Source organism: Nycticebus coucang, chromosome 10 (genome assembly GCF_027406575.1).
Source record: "Nycticebus coucang isolate mNycCou1 chromosome 10, mNycCou1.pri, whole genome shotgun sequence".
Taxonomy (NCBI): domain Eukaryota; kingdom Metazoa; phylum Chordata; class Mammalia; order Primates; family Lorisidae; genus Nycticebus; species Nycticebus coucang.
This window is the reverse complement of record NC_069789.1, coordinates 75,995,770-76,018,403: the sequence shown is the minus strand read 5'-3', so window position 1 is coordinate 76,018,403 and position 22,634 is coordinate 75,995,770. Positions and strand designations below refer to the sequence as shown.

Sequence of the window (22,634 nt, the reverse complement as noted above, 5' to 3'; positions counted from 1 at the left end):
TTTCATTTTGATTTGACATAGACAACTTTTATTGATGAGAGGAAATATACAACAAAAAGAAATAAATTGAGGGTCACTGTCAAATACCATAAAGAATATCTTTTCTCTAAATTCATTTTCAAGATGCATATGGACTTAACTCTTGGTGTTTTACCTAGTGTTACTTTCTCTTAAAAATACAGCCTAAAGAGGTATTTATTTAAACAGAGTAAATTCAAATGATAAGTGTAAGAATAGCACAATTGTGCCATTTTAGTTAAGATCCAATGTACTATATTTAATTTTAAAAGAAACATTTCACATAGAGCTATCCCCTTTCCCTTTCAGTTATTACATGGTACAAAGATAATCGTCCACTCTCAGGTTCCAGCAGCATAACTTTCTTGAACAGAGGACAGATCATTAATATTGAAAGTGCCCAAATCTCAGATGCTGGCCTGTATAAATGTGTGGCCATCAACTCAGCTGGAGCGACAGAGTTACTGTACAGTCTGCAAGTTCATGGTTAGTACTCCTTCTCCCAGATTTATCCTAGGGTAAACAAGTATTCAAAATGATTAAGTTTTTCTATAAAATTCTAGTGTAAATATTTGAAAGAGTATGTTATCATCTTTATGTAAGGGTGCTATGGTCCCAATTCTGTTAAAATGCTCGGTGTTCACATGCGGTTGACTTAAGTTTGCTTTAGATGAGTTGTTGAAATAGTCATTGACATTCTTTTTCTTTTGGAGACAGAGTCTTACTCTGTTGCTCCTGGCTAGAGTGCCCTGATGTCATAGTTCACAGTGACCTCAAACTCTTAGGCTCAAGAAATCCTCTTGCCTGAGCCTCCCAAGTGGCTGGGATTACAGGTGCTCACCACTACGCCTGACTAGTTTTTCTATTTTTAGTAGAGATGGGTCTCACTCTTGCTCAGTCTAGTCTTGAACTTGGAAGTTCAAATAATCCACCCACCTCGGCCACCCAGAGTGCTAGGATTATAGGCATGAGCCACCACTCCTGGCCTACTCATTGACACTTTTATTATCCAGTGACAGTAACCCCTGCTTGTAACCTCTAACAAAATCATAGGTATTAGCTAAACAAATATTTCTAAGTTATAATCTCTAATATGCTTTTAAAGATGCGTTAATAGTTATACTATAGTGGATACAGTGAAGGGGTCAAATAGATGTATAAACACAGATACAGGTGCCTGGAAATCAAGAAATGAATATCCACTCTGGCATTAAAAATTAGATTTCCTAAATAAACTAGCAAAATATTCTTTTCCACATCTTAAAAATAAAGATAGTGATATCCTACTTATGGATGGCTATGCTTAGATCTCAAATAAGTTGTGAAAGAATTTACCAAAAACAAAAACAAACAAAAAAAATCCTGTAAAAATACATTATTGTGTGCATATTACACATAGTTTTCATTATTTTGAGATGGCAAATCCTGTGATTTTAACATATCTTACTTTTTTTTTTTTTTTGCAGTGCCCCCATCGATTTCTGGCAACAATAACATGGTGCCAGTGGTGGTTAATAATCTGGTGAGGTTAGAATGTGAAGCCAGAGGTATCCCTGCCCCAAGTCTGACCTGGTTGAAAGATGGAAGCCCTGTGTCCAGTTTTGCTAATGGAATACAGGTACTGTCTTTCATTTCTTGTAAAATTTACCACTTGATTATTCAATACATGAAGTGCAAACAGGTAAATCTATCCACGAGATTTGGAGAATAATGATTCACTAATGTTACAAAAAAAATACAAATGCGCAGCTGTAAATACCATGAACCCACAATTAGTATTCCTAAACAATTCATTAAAAGTTCAGTATTTCTAAGAGTTTTTGTACCTGACTTGTAGATTTTATTTTTTGGAGCATTTGTTTTAGATATGTGTTATTTTCTACCTATTTCACTGCACTTTTTTTACTACCCTGTTTCCCCGAAAATAAGACAGTGTCTTATTTTAAGGTGTGCTCCCAAAGATGCACTAGGTCTTATTTTCAGGGGACATCTTATCTTTCCTGTAAGTAGGTCTTATTTTCGGAGGATGTCTTATTTTCGGGGAAACAGGTAGTATCAGGAAAGATAATTGATACAATGAAACGTTCATCACCTAAAACAAGGATTTCCTGGTAGAATTTATGTTTAAGCGACTGGAAATGATAATGAACTACACGGAACTTACATATTTCCAGGAAAACATCAAATAATAATATAAGAAAAATTGTAATGAAAACTTCATTAAAAATAGAATTGTTTTAGAAAAACTTGCTTAAGTTTATAACATTGATCCAAAGTTAAACATACAGAGCACAAACATCTAATTTAAAGTTTAATTTTATCTTGCTGCATAGTTCTCCTAACAGTCTATTTCTTCAGCTTTTCTTGAAAATCCAATGCTTTTCAGAATTTGAGATCATAGAAGATCCAGAGATTATGTCAATATTTTAGAGAAACAACTGACTCAGTGGGATAAAAGGACAATGACTGTGGCTAATTGTTAACTTGGCTACGACTTTGTGGTTTATTTTAACTTCCTACTGTTTGTCCGAAAAAAAAAAAAATTAGAAGCCCTTTATCTTTCTCCCTTGGTGGCGGTCTCTCTCTCTTTCTGGATGAAATTTAACTTTCACGTGGAGTTGTATATAAAGACTTAATTTCAGTGGTCATTACCAAGTTTAATCCTAGCCTCTCACATTCTTCCACTGTGTAAAGAAGGGATCATATGATGGTTGCACACTTGAAAATATCCAAGTGAAAATCATCCTAAAGGAAAATGTCAATTATTAATCTCAAAAAATAAGAGAAAAAGTCTCTTGCCTCTACCATTTTGAAGGGGGAATGATGGTGACTTACTTTTCTTATTGCTGATAGGTTCTCTCTGGGGGTCGCATCCTAGCCTTGACCAGTGCACAAATCAGTGATGCAGGAATATACACCTGCGTGGCAGTGAATGCTGCTGGGGAGAAGCAAAGGGACATTGACCTCAGAGTCTATGGTGAGTCATTGTAGTGATTAATTACTTCTGCTCTGCTATAGATGTGTTTGGATCTTAAAATCAATGAGGAAGTTAAGGGAAGTTGTTGACAATAAATTAAAAGGGACAATACAAATAATACTGGAGGATCATTTCGAATCAAATTCTCCTCTTACCTTAGAATTGACTTTGACTAATTTTCCTATTTTAAAGTTCCGAGAAATTAAAATACATTCATCCAGCATGTAGGGTGTTGCTTTTATAGAGTAGTGTGAAGCACTGCAATTGGAAGACAGAATCTTCTCACTGAAACAAGTACCTGGAGTGCTACCTTTCAGTAGTTCTCTTCATCCGTGCCAGCCGGGCACAGTGGCTCTTGCCTATAATCCTAGCACTTTGGGAGGCAGAAGGATCATTTGAGACCCCAAGTTCAAGACCCGTCAAAGTGAAGCCATGATTTTATTTTTTCTTAATTGTATTTACAATCAGTGTGTTTTGTGATCAATACTATGTCTATGAATTAAACGCTGGTTGAGAAACAGAAAGTTAAACTCAACATAAATTTAGACAACCATTTAAGTGAGCGGTTCTCAACCTGTGGGTTGTGAACTCTTTTTATATTACAAATACATAGTGGCATTAAGAAGGTTGAGAACCACTGCTTTAAGCTTTTGCTACCCACAATTCAGTCGTATGGTACAAAAGGGAATGAATGCCTGGTCCTAGCACAGCAGAAGTCTCCTAGAACACAGGTGGGTCTCATTGACCTCCATTCATATATTATACTTGACAGTCCACATTCCAGGACACCTTCCTATTTAGGACTCTTTCAGACTTTTTCAATGTCTTATTGGCATTGTATTTCTTAGTTCATGGAATAATGGAATTATTTTTCTATGGCCTCTTGAAGAGTTTCTGTTTAATGCAGGCCTTCTCCATTAAGCCCCACCTTACTTCAAAATAATTCACTCCTGTTTGAAATATATTATCTTTTTTTTTTTTTTTTGCCCCTAGGCCGTGTGGATGTTGGTTGTTCTTTATAAGCTGACTAAAAGCAAATATAATGATCATAAATAACATATATTGTCAGATTTTGTTGTTGTTGTTGTTAAAAGGCCCTTTGTTACAAACTAATCATACATAACTAATTAAAGTAAAAGGTCCCAGTTGACACCAGGACGCTCTGACTCTCCAGGACTCTTTCCCCCAGTGCCATGCAATTGATGTGGGTCCTCATCCAACTTCCAGATTTGCTGATGTGTCTAAGATAACAGATCAGTCTATAATGCCCAAGCCCAAGAATTCTAACTCCTTTCCTGCATTAGGTCACTTTTATGTTTTCGGAAGACCTGCAAGGCTTCTATTCTAAACTGTCCTTTGAGAATGATTCACCAGTCAATCAAAGTATGTGACACAATAACTCTTTCAAGCAAGTAGAGGGGTGACACCAGTATGACCTGGGTTTGTCCTCTTACGTTTCTACATTGGCTCGCATGAAGAGTGGACATGGGAGATGATAAAGAGTTAATATTTTAGAGGAGTTACAGAAACATGCTTCTCTGTCTTTATCATTTGCCAAAATACTTTACTTCCATACCACCTCTTTAAGCCAAAAATCAGGATCTTTGCTCTGGTTTAAAAGTCAAATGTCTGGCTGATATGTATATTTGAGAATGGATATAAATGTTTAGATTTTGAAGTAGCAAGCTAGCTACTGGGAAAAGTGTCAAATTCAAACAGGCTTTAATATAAAATCAGTTTCTGATCTATATTCCACTGTTAGTATTATTTTTATAAATTATATTCCTATATTAGTAGTAACAACCTTGACAATCTTGTGTCTAATTGGAGCCTAATGAATGTTAATCCCCAGAGGTAAATCCCCTTCAGATTTACAATGTAGAGAGTGTGTATGTGGGAAGGTGGGGTGAAGGAACAGGATGAGATATTGGATCAAATAGTTTTCTGTACAAATGCAAGAATAGTTCATTAAAACATTTTCTTCCTCATATAAATTTAAAACATGTTTTACCATACTGAGACAGTGAAACAAGAGAATTGAGTTTTTAACAGATTTGGATTTCTGTAGTGCCTTTTCTCTACACTTACAACAGCGTATCAAACATAACTGATTTAGCTCAGAGAATTTCCTTGGAGATTACACATTCTTCAGCATCTCTGCAAGTATAACCCTATGGCAATTCTGATTTTGGTAGATAAATTTAACAAATACAAAGCATAGGATGAGAAACAGGGCCAGAATACACCTCTTTCTAAGCAACATAATCACAAAACAAAACAGGGATAACATCTGAGGAAGCTGAGGATCTGAAGGGAGGAATCTTGTTCCTGTTTCAGACTAAACAAAAGTTAGAAATGGGAGACAGTACAGGATAGAAAAAATAAATGTGTTCCGGTGAAATATATCCTTGGCTGTAATTAGATTTGCTTTAATTTGTGTTCCTTAAACAAATACTCTATTGTTTTTGCATTTTTTCTTCCCAGTTTTAAAAATCTTATTTCCTTTCAAACTTAATTCAACTCATTTAGCTATAAAGAAAAGTAAATGAAGGAAAAATATTTGGAAATAAACTAGTATTCTGTAGTCTGAGATAAACTTTCCCTTCTGCAAGCAGACATAAAGAATTTATGCTCTTTTATAAATTTTACACATAGTATTAGATAAACATTTTCATACGCCCGTGGTAGTTTTTCATCCAATGAGACCATACTTTATCTGAAATTATATCTAATGCAATCAGATATTTTATTTAGGCATTCCTGTGCTGAGACTGTTCTCATGATATCTTAGCAGTGGCACTAATTGTACTTATTTTGCTGTTTTTATAGAAGTTTTAATCTCAGACTGTGTATCTTTTATCTAAGGCATCACTTACCAAAAACAATCCCCCTATTTTCTGTTCCCCACAGGTTAACCTTATCAATGGCAGACATCAGTCTGTACTATTTAATGTAGAAGAGAGAATATGATGAATCTCTGCACAAATGCTCTATTAGTCCATCTCAGCCCTTGTCCACAAGTCCTGTGACTTTACCACAAGTCCTGTGCCCCGAAAAGGCCCATGAAAGTGCCCTTTAGTTCATACCTCTTTCCCTCTGTAGCAGATACTGCGTATGGTAGCAGAGAATTCTCACGGTTACCGAAATACAGGGCTACTGCTACAGGCAAAGTCTGTTGCAGTCATTGTCATCTTAGCACATGCCAGGTTATCAAGCCCAAAACAATGGCTAACAAACCATAATAAGATTCCTTACCACTAAAGTCTTTTTTCAATTAGAGCATTTGCAAAATCTCTTAGGATTCATTTCAATACAGCTTAATCTTTCTTGAAAAAAAAAAACATACAAATAAATTTTCTACAATCCTGAATAGTTATGGAACTTAATGAGAAATGACCAAAGAAATTCCCCTCTGTGTTTCTTGAGTGGGCCTTTTATAATAAGCCTGATTTCCTCATTAGTTTGTGTTTTCTGACTCATGATATATACAGTCCTGAAAGAGTCCTTGAGAACTTATGGAGCCCACCCTCTTGTTCTTGGCAGGGCTGTACCTAAATTATGTAAGACAAATGATTATTTACTTTATTCTTTAATATACCCCAGGGAAGGAGATTCCTTAAACTCCTCCAAGAGCACGTTTCAGCATCTGACAAGCCTTATAACTAGGGAATTCTAATTTTAATCTCATTAAAATTTCAACTCATTTCCTCTTTTGATGTAATCATGTGTATGTTATACAGCTGGTCCGTGATTTGGTTTATTCTTTATCATGTCATTTATCCCACATGGTCTTCATTTTATAGACAGTGGACAAGGCACCATGGAAAACCAAAAAGAACGCTAAACCACAAGTCAGAAGACTCTCAGCCTTGTCATTAATTAGTCATATTATTTTGCATGAGCTGTTATCTGTCGCCCATTTTATGTCTTGCACACTATGAGGTGGAACAAGATGATCTCTGTGTTCTCTTCCAACTCTATTTTTTAATTTTGCCTCTGTGACTATGAAATGTATTTCTCTTGCAAAAAATTATAAATAAAACTGAAAGTGCATTTGCTTTTAATTCATTGCTGCTTCCAAAATATTCATTGCATATTCATGATTTTCATTGCTTTGTAAACCTTTAGTAGTAACACCGAGTTCTAGAAGTTTCTCACTTGGGTACTTAGTAAGAACTTTCAGTTCTAAAAATGTTTTAAATGAAAATTTAGGGACAACTATTTTTGTTCTGTGGGAATACATTCATCAGTGATTCATCACCTTGATTGTGAACAAGGTGATGCAAAGAGGGTGTGTTAGAATGATTGTGATCCTATATCTTAAAAGAATTAATAAAGCTATTCCGTGTATGTTCTGATGGTTAATGAAAACAAACAGTGTGCTGGCCTGTTTTATCCTGAAATAAAACCCACCTTTCACTTAGCTCCACCAAATATTATGGGAGAGGAACAAAATGTCTCTGTCATCATTGGCCAAGCCGTGGAGTTACTGTGTCAGAGTGATGCAATCCCCTCACCCACTCTTACTTGGTTAAAAGATGGCCGCCACTTACTGAAGAAACCAGGCCTCACTGTCTCTGAAAATGGAAGTGTGTTAAAGGTAAAGTTATAAATTCATTTATGTCATCTTTTATTATTTCTAAGCTCACAGATTTAGTATTATCCTTATTAAACTTGGCTGTCTTTTATGAATGTGCTACTAATTTCACCTTAACAAATTCGAGGAACTTTTTTATGGATGAGATTCATAAATTTTATTTTTATGTTTAGGGAGATTTAAATATTTAATTGTTTATCCATATCCAGAAGCCATCTTAAAATGATGCTTCTAGGAAAATACAACAGAAATATTCTAAGATGTGCCTCAACTTCAGTCGTTCAACCAGTCAGTAAATACCACTTAGGTGCTCTAGATAAGAATGCAAAAGGTATAACACATTTTATGTCTTTGATGTCTTCCAATTTTACAAAAATATATGAAAAATTAGCTAACCATTCTGTTGAAAAATAAAATAAGAGCTGTTTAAGTCTGAGTTAATTACCAAGTGAATGATACAAATAGTATGCTTGGGGGTGGGCAGCAAAAAAAGACTCTAGTTGCCTGGACCAGTCTTGAAAGACTACTTAGCTTTTCAAGGGTAGGTGAAACCAAAGGTCTGATTAAGAAAAGCAAGTAAGATAGTTTGGCTGAAACAGAGAATTTAACAAAGTGAATATTTGGAAATAATGTTGATAAGGTTAAATAAGAGCTGATATTGAAAGTTAGTCTAAGGAATTAGGATTCAGGAGGCCAAAAGGCCACCGAAGATTTTTAAAATTCTCCTAATAACCTGAGTAATTGGAAAACCAACTGGAGTAATCTGGACATAGTTACTAAGAGGCAGACATTGGATTAGAACACAGGGAGTATAGCTTTAGAACTCACACTACTACTAAGCACCACAGAGCTTCTTGGATAAAGGAAGGCTATTACTGATAAGCACAAAGAATCTTGAGAAATGGAAGACAGGTGTCATTAGCTTACCCAAGGAGAACTGAGGCAGGGGGGCGAGTGGGACAGACCGTGAAGGTATATGTTAGTGGCAAAGGAACTTGGAAATTACAGTCCTGTAGTAATAGAGCTGGGTGGAAAAATAAAAGAACTTTCAACAGAAGCACCAGTGGAAAAAAGAGTGATAATCCAATTGAGTAACATAGGGAAAAAAGGAAAAAGAGAAAAAGAAGAAGGACTTCTCATGCTTAGAGGCAGAACCCAGCATTCTAGAAAGTATCTGGTCAAAGTCTCAAACTTTGGTTTTGGTAGAATAACAGGAAACATTTGAATCAATGCAAATGTCTGTGAGTATAAGTTTGGTTCTTCAGATGATGGTAAAAAAAATTCCTGGGATCCATTGATCTTCACCATGGAGACTGGCCAGGTACCACTGAAGGGGGCAGGGAGAAGACTTGAGGAATGAAAAGCTCTATAGAACTCAAACCTGATTGGTCAGATAGAACTAGCTTCCCTTGGCACTACCATACACACACCATTCACACACATCTTTAACCAGATCAAGTAACAGAATCTTACCATTTTATTTTTCTTGGAATGCACCAGGCAATAAATATTAATCCCTCCTATCTATTCTGCCCCTTCCCCTGACTTTCTTTATGAGACATGCAAATCTGTGGTTATAGACTTTAAGGGCTCGAAACCCCAAATTCAAGTGAGTCTGACACTAACTATGTGACTTTGAATAATTTAGGTCCCAATCCAATTTTTCTGCCACCCACATATTTCCCAGTTCTTATTTATTTTAGGTGGGAAAGAGGTTGGTGGATTACTTGTAATTATCCTATAATTTTAAAAGAGAAAAACAAATATAAACTAATATAAACTCACTTGATGATTTTATTATCTATTTTAGGTTACATAAAATAAAGTATTTTTGTTTACAAATTTTTTGAATGTGACACTTCCTTTTTTTTTTTTTTGAGACAGAGTCTCACTAGTTACCCTGGGATTGAGTACCATATCCTAGCTCACAGAAACCTCAAATTCTTGGGCTCAAGTGATCGTCTTATCTCAGCCTCCCAAGTAATTGGGACTACAGGCTCTTACCACAACGCCCAGTTAGTTTTTTTCTTGCTCAGGCTGGTCTCAAACTCCTGAGCTCAGGCAATCCACCTGCCTCGACCTCCCAGAGTGTTAGGATTACAGGTGTGAGCCACCACACCCAGCCTTCCACCTTTCTCATTTCTTCTGCTGCACACCATGCAATCTTTTTTTGATGTTGTTTTCATTTTGCATTATAAAATGCATCTCCCATTTAGCATTTCCTCCGTGTCAGAAGATGATGATCTTCTCCTCTTTCTTGGATTTCTGTTCTTCACATTGCTCACAAGCTGAGTTGTGAGATTTCCTTTCTACGAAAGGTGTGTCTGCACTTTTTCTCCATTCTCCTTCTTATCTAATGAAGCTGTTTACCGCTTCAACTTGCATCATCCAGAAGAGTTTGTAAATCTGTAACATCCACAATACTGATCACTTCTGTGTACTCTTCCCACAAACATTGTATATTCTAAAATAACTGCCAGTTTTTTCAAATTGAACAGGCTGTTTCTTCCTATAACCAGTGTTCAACCCATTTGAGGGCCAAAGAATGTACTCAAGTACCCATTCAGTAACCTCTTCCCATGGAATGAGAGGCACATCATTTTTGTATCACATTAACAGGCACATAATTCATATTGCTGAAGTTTCTTCTTTTACCGATCATTTGGAAAGTCCTTTCTAAAAGCCATAACTGTTTCCATTATATGTATTTTCATTTTATGTAATTCCTGAGCTCCAGACGTCTTCTGACATCAGAGCAGAACAAGAAAATCATTGTCAGAGGAGGTCCGACAGGATCCAGAAGGGCTCTGAGTTTCCTTATCTAGAAAATGAGGAGTTGGATTTTAAGTTACCCATTCAGGGCTCAGCGCCTGTGGCTCAAGTGGCTAAGGCACCAGCCACATACACCTGAAGTGGCAGGTTTGAATACAGCCTGGGCCCACCAAACAACAACGACGGCTGCAACCAAAAAATAGCCAGGCATTGTGGCAGGTGCCTGTAGTCCCAGCTACTTGGGAAGCGGAGGCAGGAGAATGGCTTGAGCCCAGGTGTTGGAGGTTGCTGTGAGCTGTGATGTCACAGCACTTTACCCAGGGTAACAGCCTGAGGTTCTGTCTCAAAAAAAAAAAACAAAAACAAAAAACAGTATTCATTCAGATATAATATTTATTCGTCCTCCATATATATCGTTTATATATTTCTAGCTCTATTGTTCACATTTAGATGATTAAAAAGTATTCATTGTATGCCTGCTAGCCTATCCTAAATATTTTTGATGATTGCTCAATTCCAGTGATTCTCCCTCTTTCGAATATTTTAGAATTTAGTGATTGTAAACTTATTTGAGAATAAGTCACACTCTGTTTATTGTATTTCTTGTGTCATTATTTATAACTTATTAATAAATTATTAAAGTTATTATATTCTTTTTATGTTAACATGCTTTATATTCTCTATAAGACTGTAAACTCAAATCAGACACTATATATTACGTTTTTGTATCTTTATATTTTCTATCTGCAGTACTTGGTGCAAATTCGTAATAACTGCTAAATGGTCAATGAATGAATGATGAATGGATATTGCATGTTGTACATAAATACATGAAAAATATTTATAGATTATCATATATCAAGCAGCAAAGTGGATACTAGGAGATTGAGTTAATTGAATATAACGGTTGGCTTGAAGAAACTTATAAACCCAGTGTGGGGCAAAGACTTTTATAATAAAACAATAATAAATGTGTTATTTTATTGAACGGTTTCCTGGACATATAAGAATTGTACGTTTTAAAGCCCCAAATTAACTTTATCAGAAATTATAAATTTTTATATTGAAAATCATTTTCTATTTCTGCTATTTACTATGAATTATTTTTAAAAGCCTTTCTAGACTTTTAACCACTAATATAAACCAGACTAAAATAAGGTATGACACAGATAAAATTGTTGAATCTTGTTAAGTTTTGAATGTGGGTGATGGGTGTATAGCCAGCCTTTCATTTTCCTATATTCTTTACTTTCTGTGTGTCTGTACATCTTCATAATAAAAATTAGAAATAAGAAATCACAGTTAGTATTAATAGACCCCCCCCCCCAATTGTGAAATACAAACCGTGGTTTCAAAGCATGATTTTGTTTTCAGATTGAAGATGCTCAGGTTCAAGACACTGGTCGTTACACTTGTGAAGCAACAAACGTTGCAGGAAAAACTGAGAAAAACTATAATGTCAACATTTGGGGTAGGTGTAAACAGCACATGATGTAAAAGCACATGATGTAGCCTATGGGCTAATGTTGTATTCTTTGTATCACTTTTTAAAATCCACATAACTAAAGTTGATAATAACATATATATGGACAATCATCGGTACATTTAGATGATGCCGAACTATCCTGGGTATCAGCTTATTTAATTAATTCAAGAGGAATAATTGATCAACTTCTTGTAGTTTTGATGCTGAATGATTTTCTTCTCCTGTCTGAGTAACATGCCCTTTAGCTTCTACAGCCAGAATCTTGTAATGAGTGTACCTTTTCTGAGAACTAATAGTGGGTTGATCAACTAAAAATTATTAGACGGTCAATTTAGGTATATGAGTTGTGTTTGTGTATATAAAAGAGAGATAATACATGCACTTGTGTGGTGGGAGATGGGATGACAATGCTGACTAATGAGAATGCTTTTCTCACTTGAAATTTTGCTATTTGTTGCCAAGTAAAGCCATTGATAAGAACAATCACAACTTTTTTGACTGTGGCTGCCTACTACAAAGCACTTCCATTTCCAGCAAATTCATTTTTATTTTAAATACTTATTTAAATTCATTCATAACATATTAGTGCTCTTAATTTTGGTTGTATTTGCGTAAACTCTTTATTGAGGTAAAATTTACCTTTGATTTATAAAAGTATACTCTAAAACATATTTTATTCTATTTATTCATTTTTTATTTCAAAATATTAACTAAGGAGGTAGAAATATTTTTGTTACATGGATATCCTGTATAATACTTAGGTCAGAGCTTTTGGTGATCCCATCACCAGAATAGTGTTCATTGTACCCACTTGGTAAGTTTTTATCCCACATCCATCCTCCTACCCTCCCCCTTCTTGGTTTCTTTTGTCGTTTATGTAGCTTTGTGCCTGTATTTACCCATCTATTAGTCCCACTTATTAGTGAGAACTTGTGGTGTTTTTCCATTCCTAAGATACCTCACTTAGGGGAATGGTCTCCAGTTCCCTCCAAGTTGCTGCAAACATTATTTCATTTCTTTTTGTGGCTGAGTAGTACTCCCTGGTATATGTATATATCGCATTTTCTTTATCTACTCATGAATTGAAGTTCATCACTTAGGATGAGTCCACATCTTTGCAATAATGAATTGTGCTGTGACAAACATCTGAATGTACATGTCTTTTGATAAAATGACTTCATTTCCTTTGGGTAGATACCCAGCAGTGGGATTGCTGGTTCAAATGGTAGGTTTTTATTTATTTCTTTGAGGAATCTTCATACTGTTTTCCATAAAGGTTGTACTAATTTTCAGTCCCACAAATTGTGTTTAAGCATTCTTTTCTCTCAGCGTCTATTATCTTTTGCCTTTTTAATAGTGCCCATTCTGAGTAAGGTAAGGTGGCATCTCATTGTTGTTTTATTTTGCATTATCCTAATGTTTAGTGAATTTTTTCAAATGTTTATTGACCATTTTTTAAGTAAAAAAAAAAAGACTAGAGGAAATAATTTGATTCCAATGAAGAATGAATAGTTAAAAAGATTTAAAAGCATACATTGATGTAGAAAATAACTTATTAATAAATTATTATTATTTTAAAAATCCAAATGGCAGATTATAAGAAGCACTATTATTGACCTTGTAAAAGGATTAATTTACATTTTGATAGTAAAATTTACTACACAGGAAATTTATATTGACTATATATTGTTTACTTGTCATTAACTTCTGTCTCTACCTCTTTCCCACCTTTTCTCATATTTCCTCTTCTCTTCCTTTGTCATTTATTTCAAAAGGGAAAGATATTTATTTAGCTCCCATTATGCATAATACACTGGGCTCAGTTTTATCAAGTAAAGATTTTACAAAAGAGAGAGAAAAGAAAAATGAGGAGTGATAATCAATTAGAAAATGAGGTGAATAATTCATTTTTAATATGTGAAATTTGAGGTGTCTGTGGACTATCCGTATCAAGCTGTCTGTCATGAAGTCAGAAATAAGAGCCTGTAGTTTAGGAAAGATAGGAGTTAAAACCACAAAGTTGGAGACCTAACTTTCATAGGTGACAGTTGAGATCACTTGAAAAGGAGACAGTTGAAATCTCTTGAAAAGAGTAAAAAGGACGTGTACAGCAGAGTACTGTAGAGAATGGCTCTCAAGTGCCATTAAGAAGGCACCATCTAAAAAAGGAGATAGTGTAATAAAAGAGACATCAAGTAGGAGACTGAGACACAACAAAGAGTAGGAGAAATACCCATAACATATCATAAACTAAGGACAATGACGTTCCCAGAACACAGTGAATACACTGAATGCGGATAGATGGATGAATAAAGTCATGCGTTGCAGACAAATTAGTCAGAAATTACAAATAAGCAGAACAGTGCCTCTTAAAGACAAGCAATTTAATAATGGAAAGTAGAATTCAGTAGACTTAAGGATGAATGATAGGAATGAAAGTAGAGATATCAGGAGTAGATTCACTCAAAAATGTTATATGCTCTCTATGTTGTAGGCAATGCACCATGTGTAGATTTAGAGAGGTTAATTAAAAAGCCAAAACGTTCTCACAGAACTTATAGTTGGCTGGTGTAGAAAAATCTTCAGTCAATTAAAATTAAATCTAAGAGCTCTCATGGGAGGTTGCATACAAGGCATGTGACACTGACTTGAGACCTTAAGGGTGAATGGGTATTAACTCTGTGGAGAAAATGAGATCTGCATTCAGTGAACCAAACAGCATTCACCACGGAGCCTGGTGTGGTGCGGAGGAGAGGAGTTATTAGGTAAAGAGGTAAAAAGGCGCAGACTGAAGAAGGCCTCTTAATCAGTTTTAAAAGTGTGCATTTGATTCTAAAGGCAATAGAGTATTAAATATATGAAATGTATCTAATGAAAGACCGGGATGCTCAGAAGTGTTTTAAAAGGAGGTAGATAAGCTTGAGACATATTTGAGAAGTCAAAGAACATCATTGATTGATTAGATGAAGACGTGTGGAAACAAGAATAAGGGATGGATGTTTGTGTGGCTCAGCCAACTGGGCTGCATAGACAATAATGCCCTTTCCTCACAGAGGGAACAACTGTAGAAAGTTGAATTCTGGACAAGTCACATTTGACAGTGCTTCTATAGCATCCAAGTTGAGATGTTAAGTAGCCATTGGTTATAAAAGTTTAGATTTCAGAGGGAGTCTGCATCACAGGTATAAGTTTCCAATATTTGTATTCATGGAAGGTCTATCAAAAGGAAAGGTGATTCTAAGATGGATATTATAAATTTACACTAGTAACAATCTATTGTAATTACGTCATTACTTTCTGTAGAATTTCAATCTGTGGTGGAGATGATGACAGATTAAACTAGGATTTATTCAGAATAAGGGTGTTTCCAAATAGTAAGGGCAAAGGTGCAAGGCAGTTGAGAATATTGTCAAAGGAGCAGTTGAAATAATTGATCATGAAATGTAAACTAGAGAGAGATCAGTAAAAAAAAGGATTTGAGATTCAATTAAATTAGGTTAATTGAAAATTGGGGATAATTGATTGAGAGAGCAAAAAGAATAAAGCAATTATAAAGCAATGGGCTAAAGTTATAAATTTATCGGTAGAATGTTCTAGATGATGCGAAGAGCCATCATGTGACGTGAGGTGGAGAAAAGGATAAACAGACCAAGGAACTGAGTAGACAAGAGTAGTAAGACTGGTTATACTTGTGAGTGTTGAGTGCATACAGAATGATGGCAGGAAGTTTAAAAACAGAAGCAAATTGTTCAGTAAATAGAGGAAGAATAACAGGTTCACGAGTGGGGGTAAGAAGACAGTATGAGCCTAAAAGGACTAGACAGAGGCTTTTACAAGAGCATTCTTGAACATTAACTGGAAGCTCCACTGTGGGTTAAGGAGGATTTCCCACATTTCAACTTCTGGAAGTTGGGAAGAACAGGCATCTACCATCTATAAATACTGCAGCCAGAGGGGTGTCCTAGCGGAGAGTTCAACCAGCAACTGCAGACTCCAGATTCTTTGAGAGAAACGTGGGTAATCAGGATTCACTTTGAAGGTTCAAGGGAGAAGCTGGAAGTAGGGTAGTAAGGAAGCAGGCTGTGCAATTTAGAATAAGTGATATGTCCATTTCTTAGATGAAACACCCCGCCTCTGTTCTTTACCACAAGATATATGCCTTAATTTTCCAATTTTGTTAGCTTCTGAGATATTAAAGCTGGCTAGGCATCTGTAACTGGGTTAGGTTTAAACTTGGTAGGTATCTTAGCTCTTTGATGTGAACTTTCTAAGAAGTTTTCATCAAGTGTATACTATAATATGTTAGCTATTATATTTTATAAGCTGTAATAAATTAGCTTTTGTGCCATTATGAATATTTTGATTAAATTTATATCTGTGAAAATGGGACATCTACTATAGTCATTATTATTCATCTTTTAGGTGACTAATATGGTATTAATATGTCAACCTCATATACTAATTTTTTCTCCATGTCATTTGAATAGAAACCTTTTTTTTTTGTAGGTAAAGTTAGGAAATTTTTGTATGAAATTAATATAGAAATAGTATTTCTCTTTTTTTTTCCAGTACCCCCAAATATTTACGGTTCTGATGAACTTGCTCAACTTACAGTCATTGAAGGGAATCTCATTAGTCTACTGTGTGAATCAAGTGGTATTCCACCCCCAAATCTCATTTGGAAGAAGAAAGGTCAGTTTTCAACCTGTGACACTTTTATATTATCCGGCAGAAAAATCTTATTTTCAACACTAATTACTTGCCAGAAAAAAATGAATTTCTTGCATTGATTGTTTTTTAATGAAATGCACTGTAGAGCACATATAATCGTCAAAAAAATCCATCAAAGAACTAAATTTTCTTTTTTAAAATAAATTTTAAAAATTCTTTTCTTTTCTTTCTTTCTTTTTTTTTTTTTTGGAGTTTTTGGCCGGGGCTGTGTTTGAACCTGCCACCTCTGGTACATGGGGCCAGCGCCCCACTTCTTGAGCCACAGGCACTGCCCAAAAAAATTATTTTCTAAATTAAATATTTTTTCTGTATTTGTGACAGATTTGCAATGTATGTTAAGGCTGAATTCTGACATCAAGTGTATTTTCAGTTTATGTAGCAACAAATACTTATCTGTACCAAGTATCAGATCATCTTAATTCTTTGTTTATTTACATTTTAGTCTTCTGTCATTTTGCACCCAGGGCAGGATTATTTCCCAGGGTCACCGACATTTGGGGTACATGAACTAGGAAGTAAATAAATACCATCAGAGTACATAAACAAAATGCTCTGTATTTTTGCTTTATATTCTGCCATTTGGTTTTCTTTACAGGCTCTCCAGTGCTGGCTGATTCCATGGGGCGAGTTAGAATTTTATCTGGAGGCAGACAGTTACAAATTTCAATTGCTGAAAAATCAGATGCAGGGCTGTATACATGTATAGCATGGAATGTCGCTGGAACCACAAAGAAAGATTACAATTTGCAAGTCTACAGTAAGTTATTGATCAGCCAAGTTTCTGCACAAGTTTCTTTTCTTCCTTTTCATCCTTCTTTTACTTTTTCTTCATATCTTTAATATTCATTCAAAGCAGTATGGTTATAATATATAACTATCATATTACCCGCACATTTAAATTGTGCTGATACAACTAGAGAGAAATTACTCCGCCAACAATGACCTGGGTAAAAGATGGCCGCCCCTCCACTGAGGGAAGAGGAGTGGAAATACTGTTATGTATACAGCAATACTGCCTTTCACTCTGCATCGGCTTGCCAATGGCAGGCTTTCCATGTGGCTGTACTTTGTTGGGGGCAGAATAGTGGACATATGGAGGAGGAAGGGGTAGCATTGTACTATAGGGTATATTTACAATATTTAAAAGTATTTTATTTTAAAGAATGTTTAACTTGTATAAGATTTTAGAGTGCTTAAAGTATTACATTATCTCATTTAATCTTTACATGAGCTTTATCTAAGACAAAACTATTGCCTCTATTTTGCACTCAGTGAGGTTTCCAGGGCTGGCCAAGGAAACATGGCTGGTGTGTTCTAGAACTGGGACTGGAACACAGGCTTACTGACATTTGCCCATTTTTCTTTCCACACATGTGTATATTAGAATTGGTCTAACTTTTGTTCTTTGAATCAATATTTGTTAGGTGAATTTTAGCTGCAAGTAACAGAAGAACCGACTCTCGGTAGCTTAAACTGGTAGAGGTTTATGTTCTCACGAAACAAAAAGCCTGAGGTTGCAGTTAGTCCCCGGAGTTGGTTGGCAGCTTCCTCACATCAGATGGGAGCTCTGGAATCCTGCTGGTCCTCCTTCCATGGTCTCCAGATGGTTGCTACATGGGGTGTCAATTTCACATTGAAGGCAAGAAGGGAAAGGGGTGATATTTTTCCCCTTTATTATAAAAATTTCCCCAAATCCCCAAGAGATCTCTGTTTAGATTTTACAGGCGTAAATTGATTCATGTGGTCACAAGAAACTATCATCTTTCAACTCTCATAGTAGCTAGTAGAAGAAAGGTAACAGACATTGTATCAAAAGCCATTGTAATTACAAAGACTAGGAAGACTTAGGTAAAGCAGAGCTACATGGACAAGTTCAAGTATTTGTATCAAACAAAACACAGCATTCCTTTCTTACTGCATTGATACTTTTAAGTATGAACCCACTTAGAAACAGTGGAGAAGAATTCTACCTCTTAATATAGTAATGCCACATTGATTAGGCTTGGGTCTTTTCTTTAGAAGTTAATATTTTAACATAAAGATCTAACTTTGGCTGATGAAAATTCCTATGTAAGATTTGAAGCAAACATTTCCTATTTATTTCTTTTTACCTTTCACTCCTTGGCCAGTTCGACCAACCATTACAAACAGTGGCAGCCACCCTACTGAAATTATTGTCACTCGGGGCAAGAGTGTTTCCTTGGAGTGTGAGGTGCAGGGTATGCCTCCGCCAACAATGACCTGGATAAAAGACGGCCGCCCCTTGACCAAGGCAAGAGGAGTGGAAATATTGGACGAAGGTCGCATCCTTCAGCTGCAGAACATTCACATATCTGACATGGGTCGTTATGTGTGTGTTGCTGTAAACGTAGCAGGAATGACTGACAGAAAATATGACTTAAGTGTACATGGTAAGTAAAAAGACACTCAATAGGTCTATTCACTAACTGATATAATCTAACATCCTTGCTGAAAAGTGGAGGCCTTGAAAGTCTTTTATTTATAAGACATTCTTTTAAAATACATTCTTCTTCCCTAGATCAGTCTTATCATTTATCCTTCTTTGCCTGACCTCATATTATTTATCTTACTGAAATAAGCACATATTGGATATTCTTTGAGGAAAGTACACAGTAAAATGGAAATTGGTTTTCTTTAAGCACTTTTGGTCTAATGCTGTCCCAAGTAAAATTCTTTTATTATAAGTGTTCCAAATTTTCTGGCTTCAGTAGGTTATTATAAACAAAAATTCCTTAGACTTATGATTCAGCATCAGTTGGGCATGAGTTGTACTGAAGTTAGCCTTAATATTCTAATTAATGAGCCATAAATGTCAGTAGGAATAGTCCAAACATACACGTACATAGGAACAACTATTTAGATGCATAAAATTCGAGCTATAATTTTATAGAAACTAAAATAAGTTTAGTGGTCATGGATCTTATAACTTAAATCCTATTAAGACATGTTCAAAATTCAGCGTTAATATCCTATAGTTAAAAAACATGTTTATATATATAATATGTATATAAAAATGTGTATAAATAGATATATCCTGTGTTTTGTATATATAATATATGAAAATATATATAATATATAAAATATATATATATATCCTGTAGTTTATAACCAATGTGTGCTTCAAAGTTACATCAATCACAATGCAAAACAAAAAATGAATTAATCTGAAGTATCTTTTTGTTAGGTTACTCTTAATTTTTAGGATTAGAATTATTTTTTCTAAAATCCTGTTCTTAAGAAGGTATGAATCCATACTATAAATATACCAAAAAAGATGAGTGACTCAAACAAAATCACTAACCACTATTGTAATAAAAAGTCATTTACTGCAGCAAGTGACAAAGAAATGATATTTTTCCTTCTAGGAACATCACACACACCCACAAAAAAGATAGCTCATTATTGTGATCACTTATTTTGCTTTCTGGTGACGAGAAAATAGAAGTATTATTATTATTATTATTATTATTTTTCTGAGACAGAGCCTCAAGTGGTCGCCCTGGGTCTAGTGCTGTGGCATCACAGCTCACAGCAACCTCCAACTCCTGGGTTTAAGTGATTCTCTTGCCTCCACCTCCCAAGTAGCTGGGACTACAGGCGTCTGCCACAATGCCCAGCTATTTTTTTTTTTTTTTTGGTTGTAGTTGTTGTTTGGCAGGCTGGGGCTGGATTTGAACTTGCTAGCTCTGGTGTATGCGGCTGGCAGCTTAGCCACTTGAGCTACAAGTGCCGAGCCTGGAAATCTTATTATTAACAATAAGCTATTTAAGATTTAGCATTTGATATTTTTTTACAATTTTATAGGTTTTTCACCTTTCTCTTTTTTTTATTAAGTCATATACACATAGATCATGAATACATTTATGCATAGGTGGGGTACAATGTGTTGATTTTTTTTTTTTTACAATTTGATGTGCTTACATCAAACTAGTTAATATAGCTTTTGCCTCATTCACTTGATTATTGTGTTAAGACATTTATGTTCTACACTTGATAGATTTGACTTGTACCATTGCAATATGCTCCATAGGTGTGGTCCCACTATTTACCCTCCCTCTATCAAACCTCCCCCCTTCCCTGCTTTCCCACTCCATTTCTCTCCTTCATCCTGGGCTATGGTTGTGTTCTATCTTTCATAAGAAAGTGTGAGTAAATATAAGTTGGTTTCATAGAAGTACTGAGTTCACTGAATACTTTTTCCTCCATTCTTGAGATACTTTACTCAGGAGAATGTGTTCTAGTTCCCTATAGTAACTGACTTCCTTTCCATGTTCTGTTTGCTTTGTTTTATCTTATAGCCCCTCCAAGCATCATAGGAAACCACGGGGCATCTGAAAATATCAGTGTGGTGGAAAAGAACTCAGTGTCCTTAACTTGTGAAGCTTCAGGAATTCCTCTGCCTTCAATAACTTGGCTTAAGGATGGGTGGCCCATCAGCCTCAGCAATTCTGTGCGGATTCTCTCAGGTACTAGAAATTCTGGTAACCTGACAGCCTGGTTAGCTTCATATGGCCATAATTTCTCCTTAATTTAAGATTGCTCGGTGATTTTATTGTTTTATTTTCCTTTTTGATCTGGCTTCTTACTATAATATTCACTAATCATATTAACAAAAAATATTTAGAAAGGCATAGGAGCTATTTTAATATGAGGGAAATATACTAACGTCTCTAGACTCCTTTAAAAGAGAAACCTGGCCACTAACTTACTGCTTAATTCATGGGGTGTCAAAGCATTCATGCTACAGTAAGGACCAACCATTTTAAAAAGTGAAGAATTAAAGTGCTAAAATTGGATCCGAAGCCTATAGTAAATCATATTATATAACATAACTCTGTATCCAAGTATTTCAATTTATTCATGACTAATCTCAATGATGTTTATTTTTTTAGGATGAGAAAGCTTCCTGTGAGCTAAAATTTTATTACCATTGTGAAAGGAATATTCAGCTTATTCTTCATATGATTATGTAGAAAAATCTGAATACCTTGTCATTTATGGATCAGAATAAACATGGAGAGAGGTTTCTTGAGGCATGCCACAGGAATCTGCTGTTGGCCCAGTGATGACTTGGATATAGACTAGGAAGATAATCTTGCCAACTTTGTGGTTAATAAAAAGTTTGGATACTTACAAAAATACCTAATATGTTGAGTGAAGGTATCCAAATTCAAATATGCCTCCTGCTGAAATTTTGAGTTAAACCTAACAAGGTGAAGGTTAAATAAGGCTTGAGATGGCCTGGCCTTCTTAAAATCTAGGAAAACATTCTGCAGTAAAGGGGATATTAAAAAAAAAAAAAAAATCTAGGGGACAGCACCTGTGGCTCAAAGAAGTAGGGTGCCAGTCCCATATACCGGAAGTGGTAGGTTCAAACCTAGCCCTGGCCAAAAAAAAAAAGCGAGGAAAACAATGATGGAAATTATGGTGGGATATAGCTTCAGAATTCTCAATACAAAAAGATGTCTGAATTGTGTTAGTTACTCAGTATGCCTTAACAGCATAATATGATTATCAAAAAATCTAAAGCAATATTTTGTCACATTAATAGACTATATTTTCTCCAGTAAGAAAAGGAAGAGATCAATATACTCTAGACTTAGCAGACTTTATTAGGAAGACTAGAAGAAGGATGTAGTGACAATATTTTCAAAGGAAGATAAACATGATGGTAAATGATCATAAAATAATTATATCTGATTTATTTAATTTGAAAAAGTAAGCCTTGTGGGTTTGGGGGTGCCTAATGCAAATTAAACATAAATATTTGAAAAGTCTTGATGTGGAAAGTGTTATGTTGGTTTTGTTTACTTCCAGAGGTTAAAAGTCAAGTCAGTGTATGGATGATATTAGGGACAGATTTGGGTCTGAATATAAACAACTTTAAAAAAAAAAATAGCATGTTTAAAGTCAAGTTGAGTTACTTTAAGTGGCTGTAAGCTTCCTGCCCCTAAATCTGTTCAATGTTTAAGTTACCACTATTGAAAGCATTTTCAGAAAAGATCTTTTCCTAGTGTTGGAATTAAGTCTAA

General features: G+C 35.3%; 1 protein-coding gene across 2 annotated transcripts in view; it reads left to right on the top strand.

The window, feature by feature from the left end:
- HMCN1 (hemicentin 1) overlaps positions 1-22,634 on the top strand; it is a 496,417-nt gene that overhangs the window by 335,044 nt on the left and 138,739 nt on the right. For both annotated transcript variants that reach the window (XM_053606928.1, XM_053606927.1), the window contains 9 exons: positions 328-504; positions 1,485-1,636; positions 2,872-2,995; positions 7,420-7,595; positions 11,739-11,835; positions 16,420-16,542; positions 17,177-17,338; positions 18,711-18,992; positions 20,901-21,068. In XM_053606928.1, the coding sequence (XP_053462903.1) occupies positions 328-504; positions 1,485-1,636; positions 2,872-2,995; positions 7,420-7,595; positions 11,739-11,835; positions 16,420-16,542; positions 17,177-17,338; positions 18,711-18,992; positions 20,901-21,068 (1,461 nt within the window). The remainder of the gene's footprint in view (positions 1-327; positions 505-1,484; positions 1,637-2,871; positions 2,996-7,419; positions 7,596-11,738; positions 11,836-16,419; positions 16,543-17,176; positions 17,339-18,710; positions 18,993-20,900; positions 21,069-22,634) is intronic.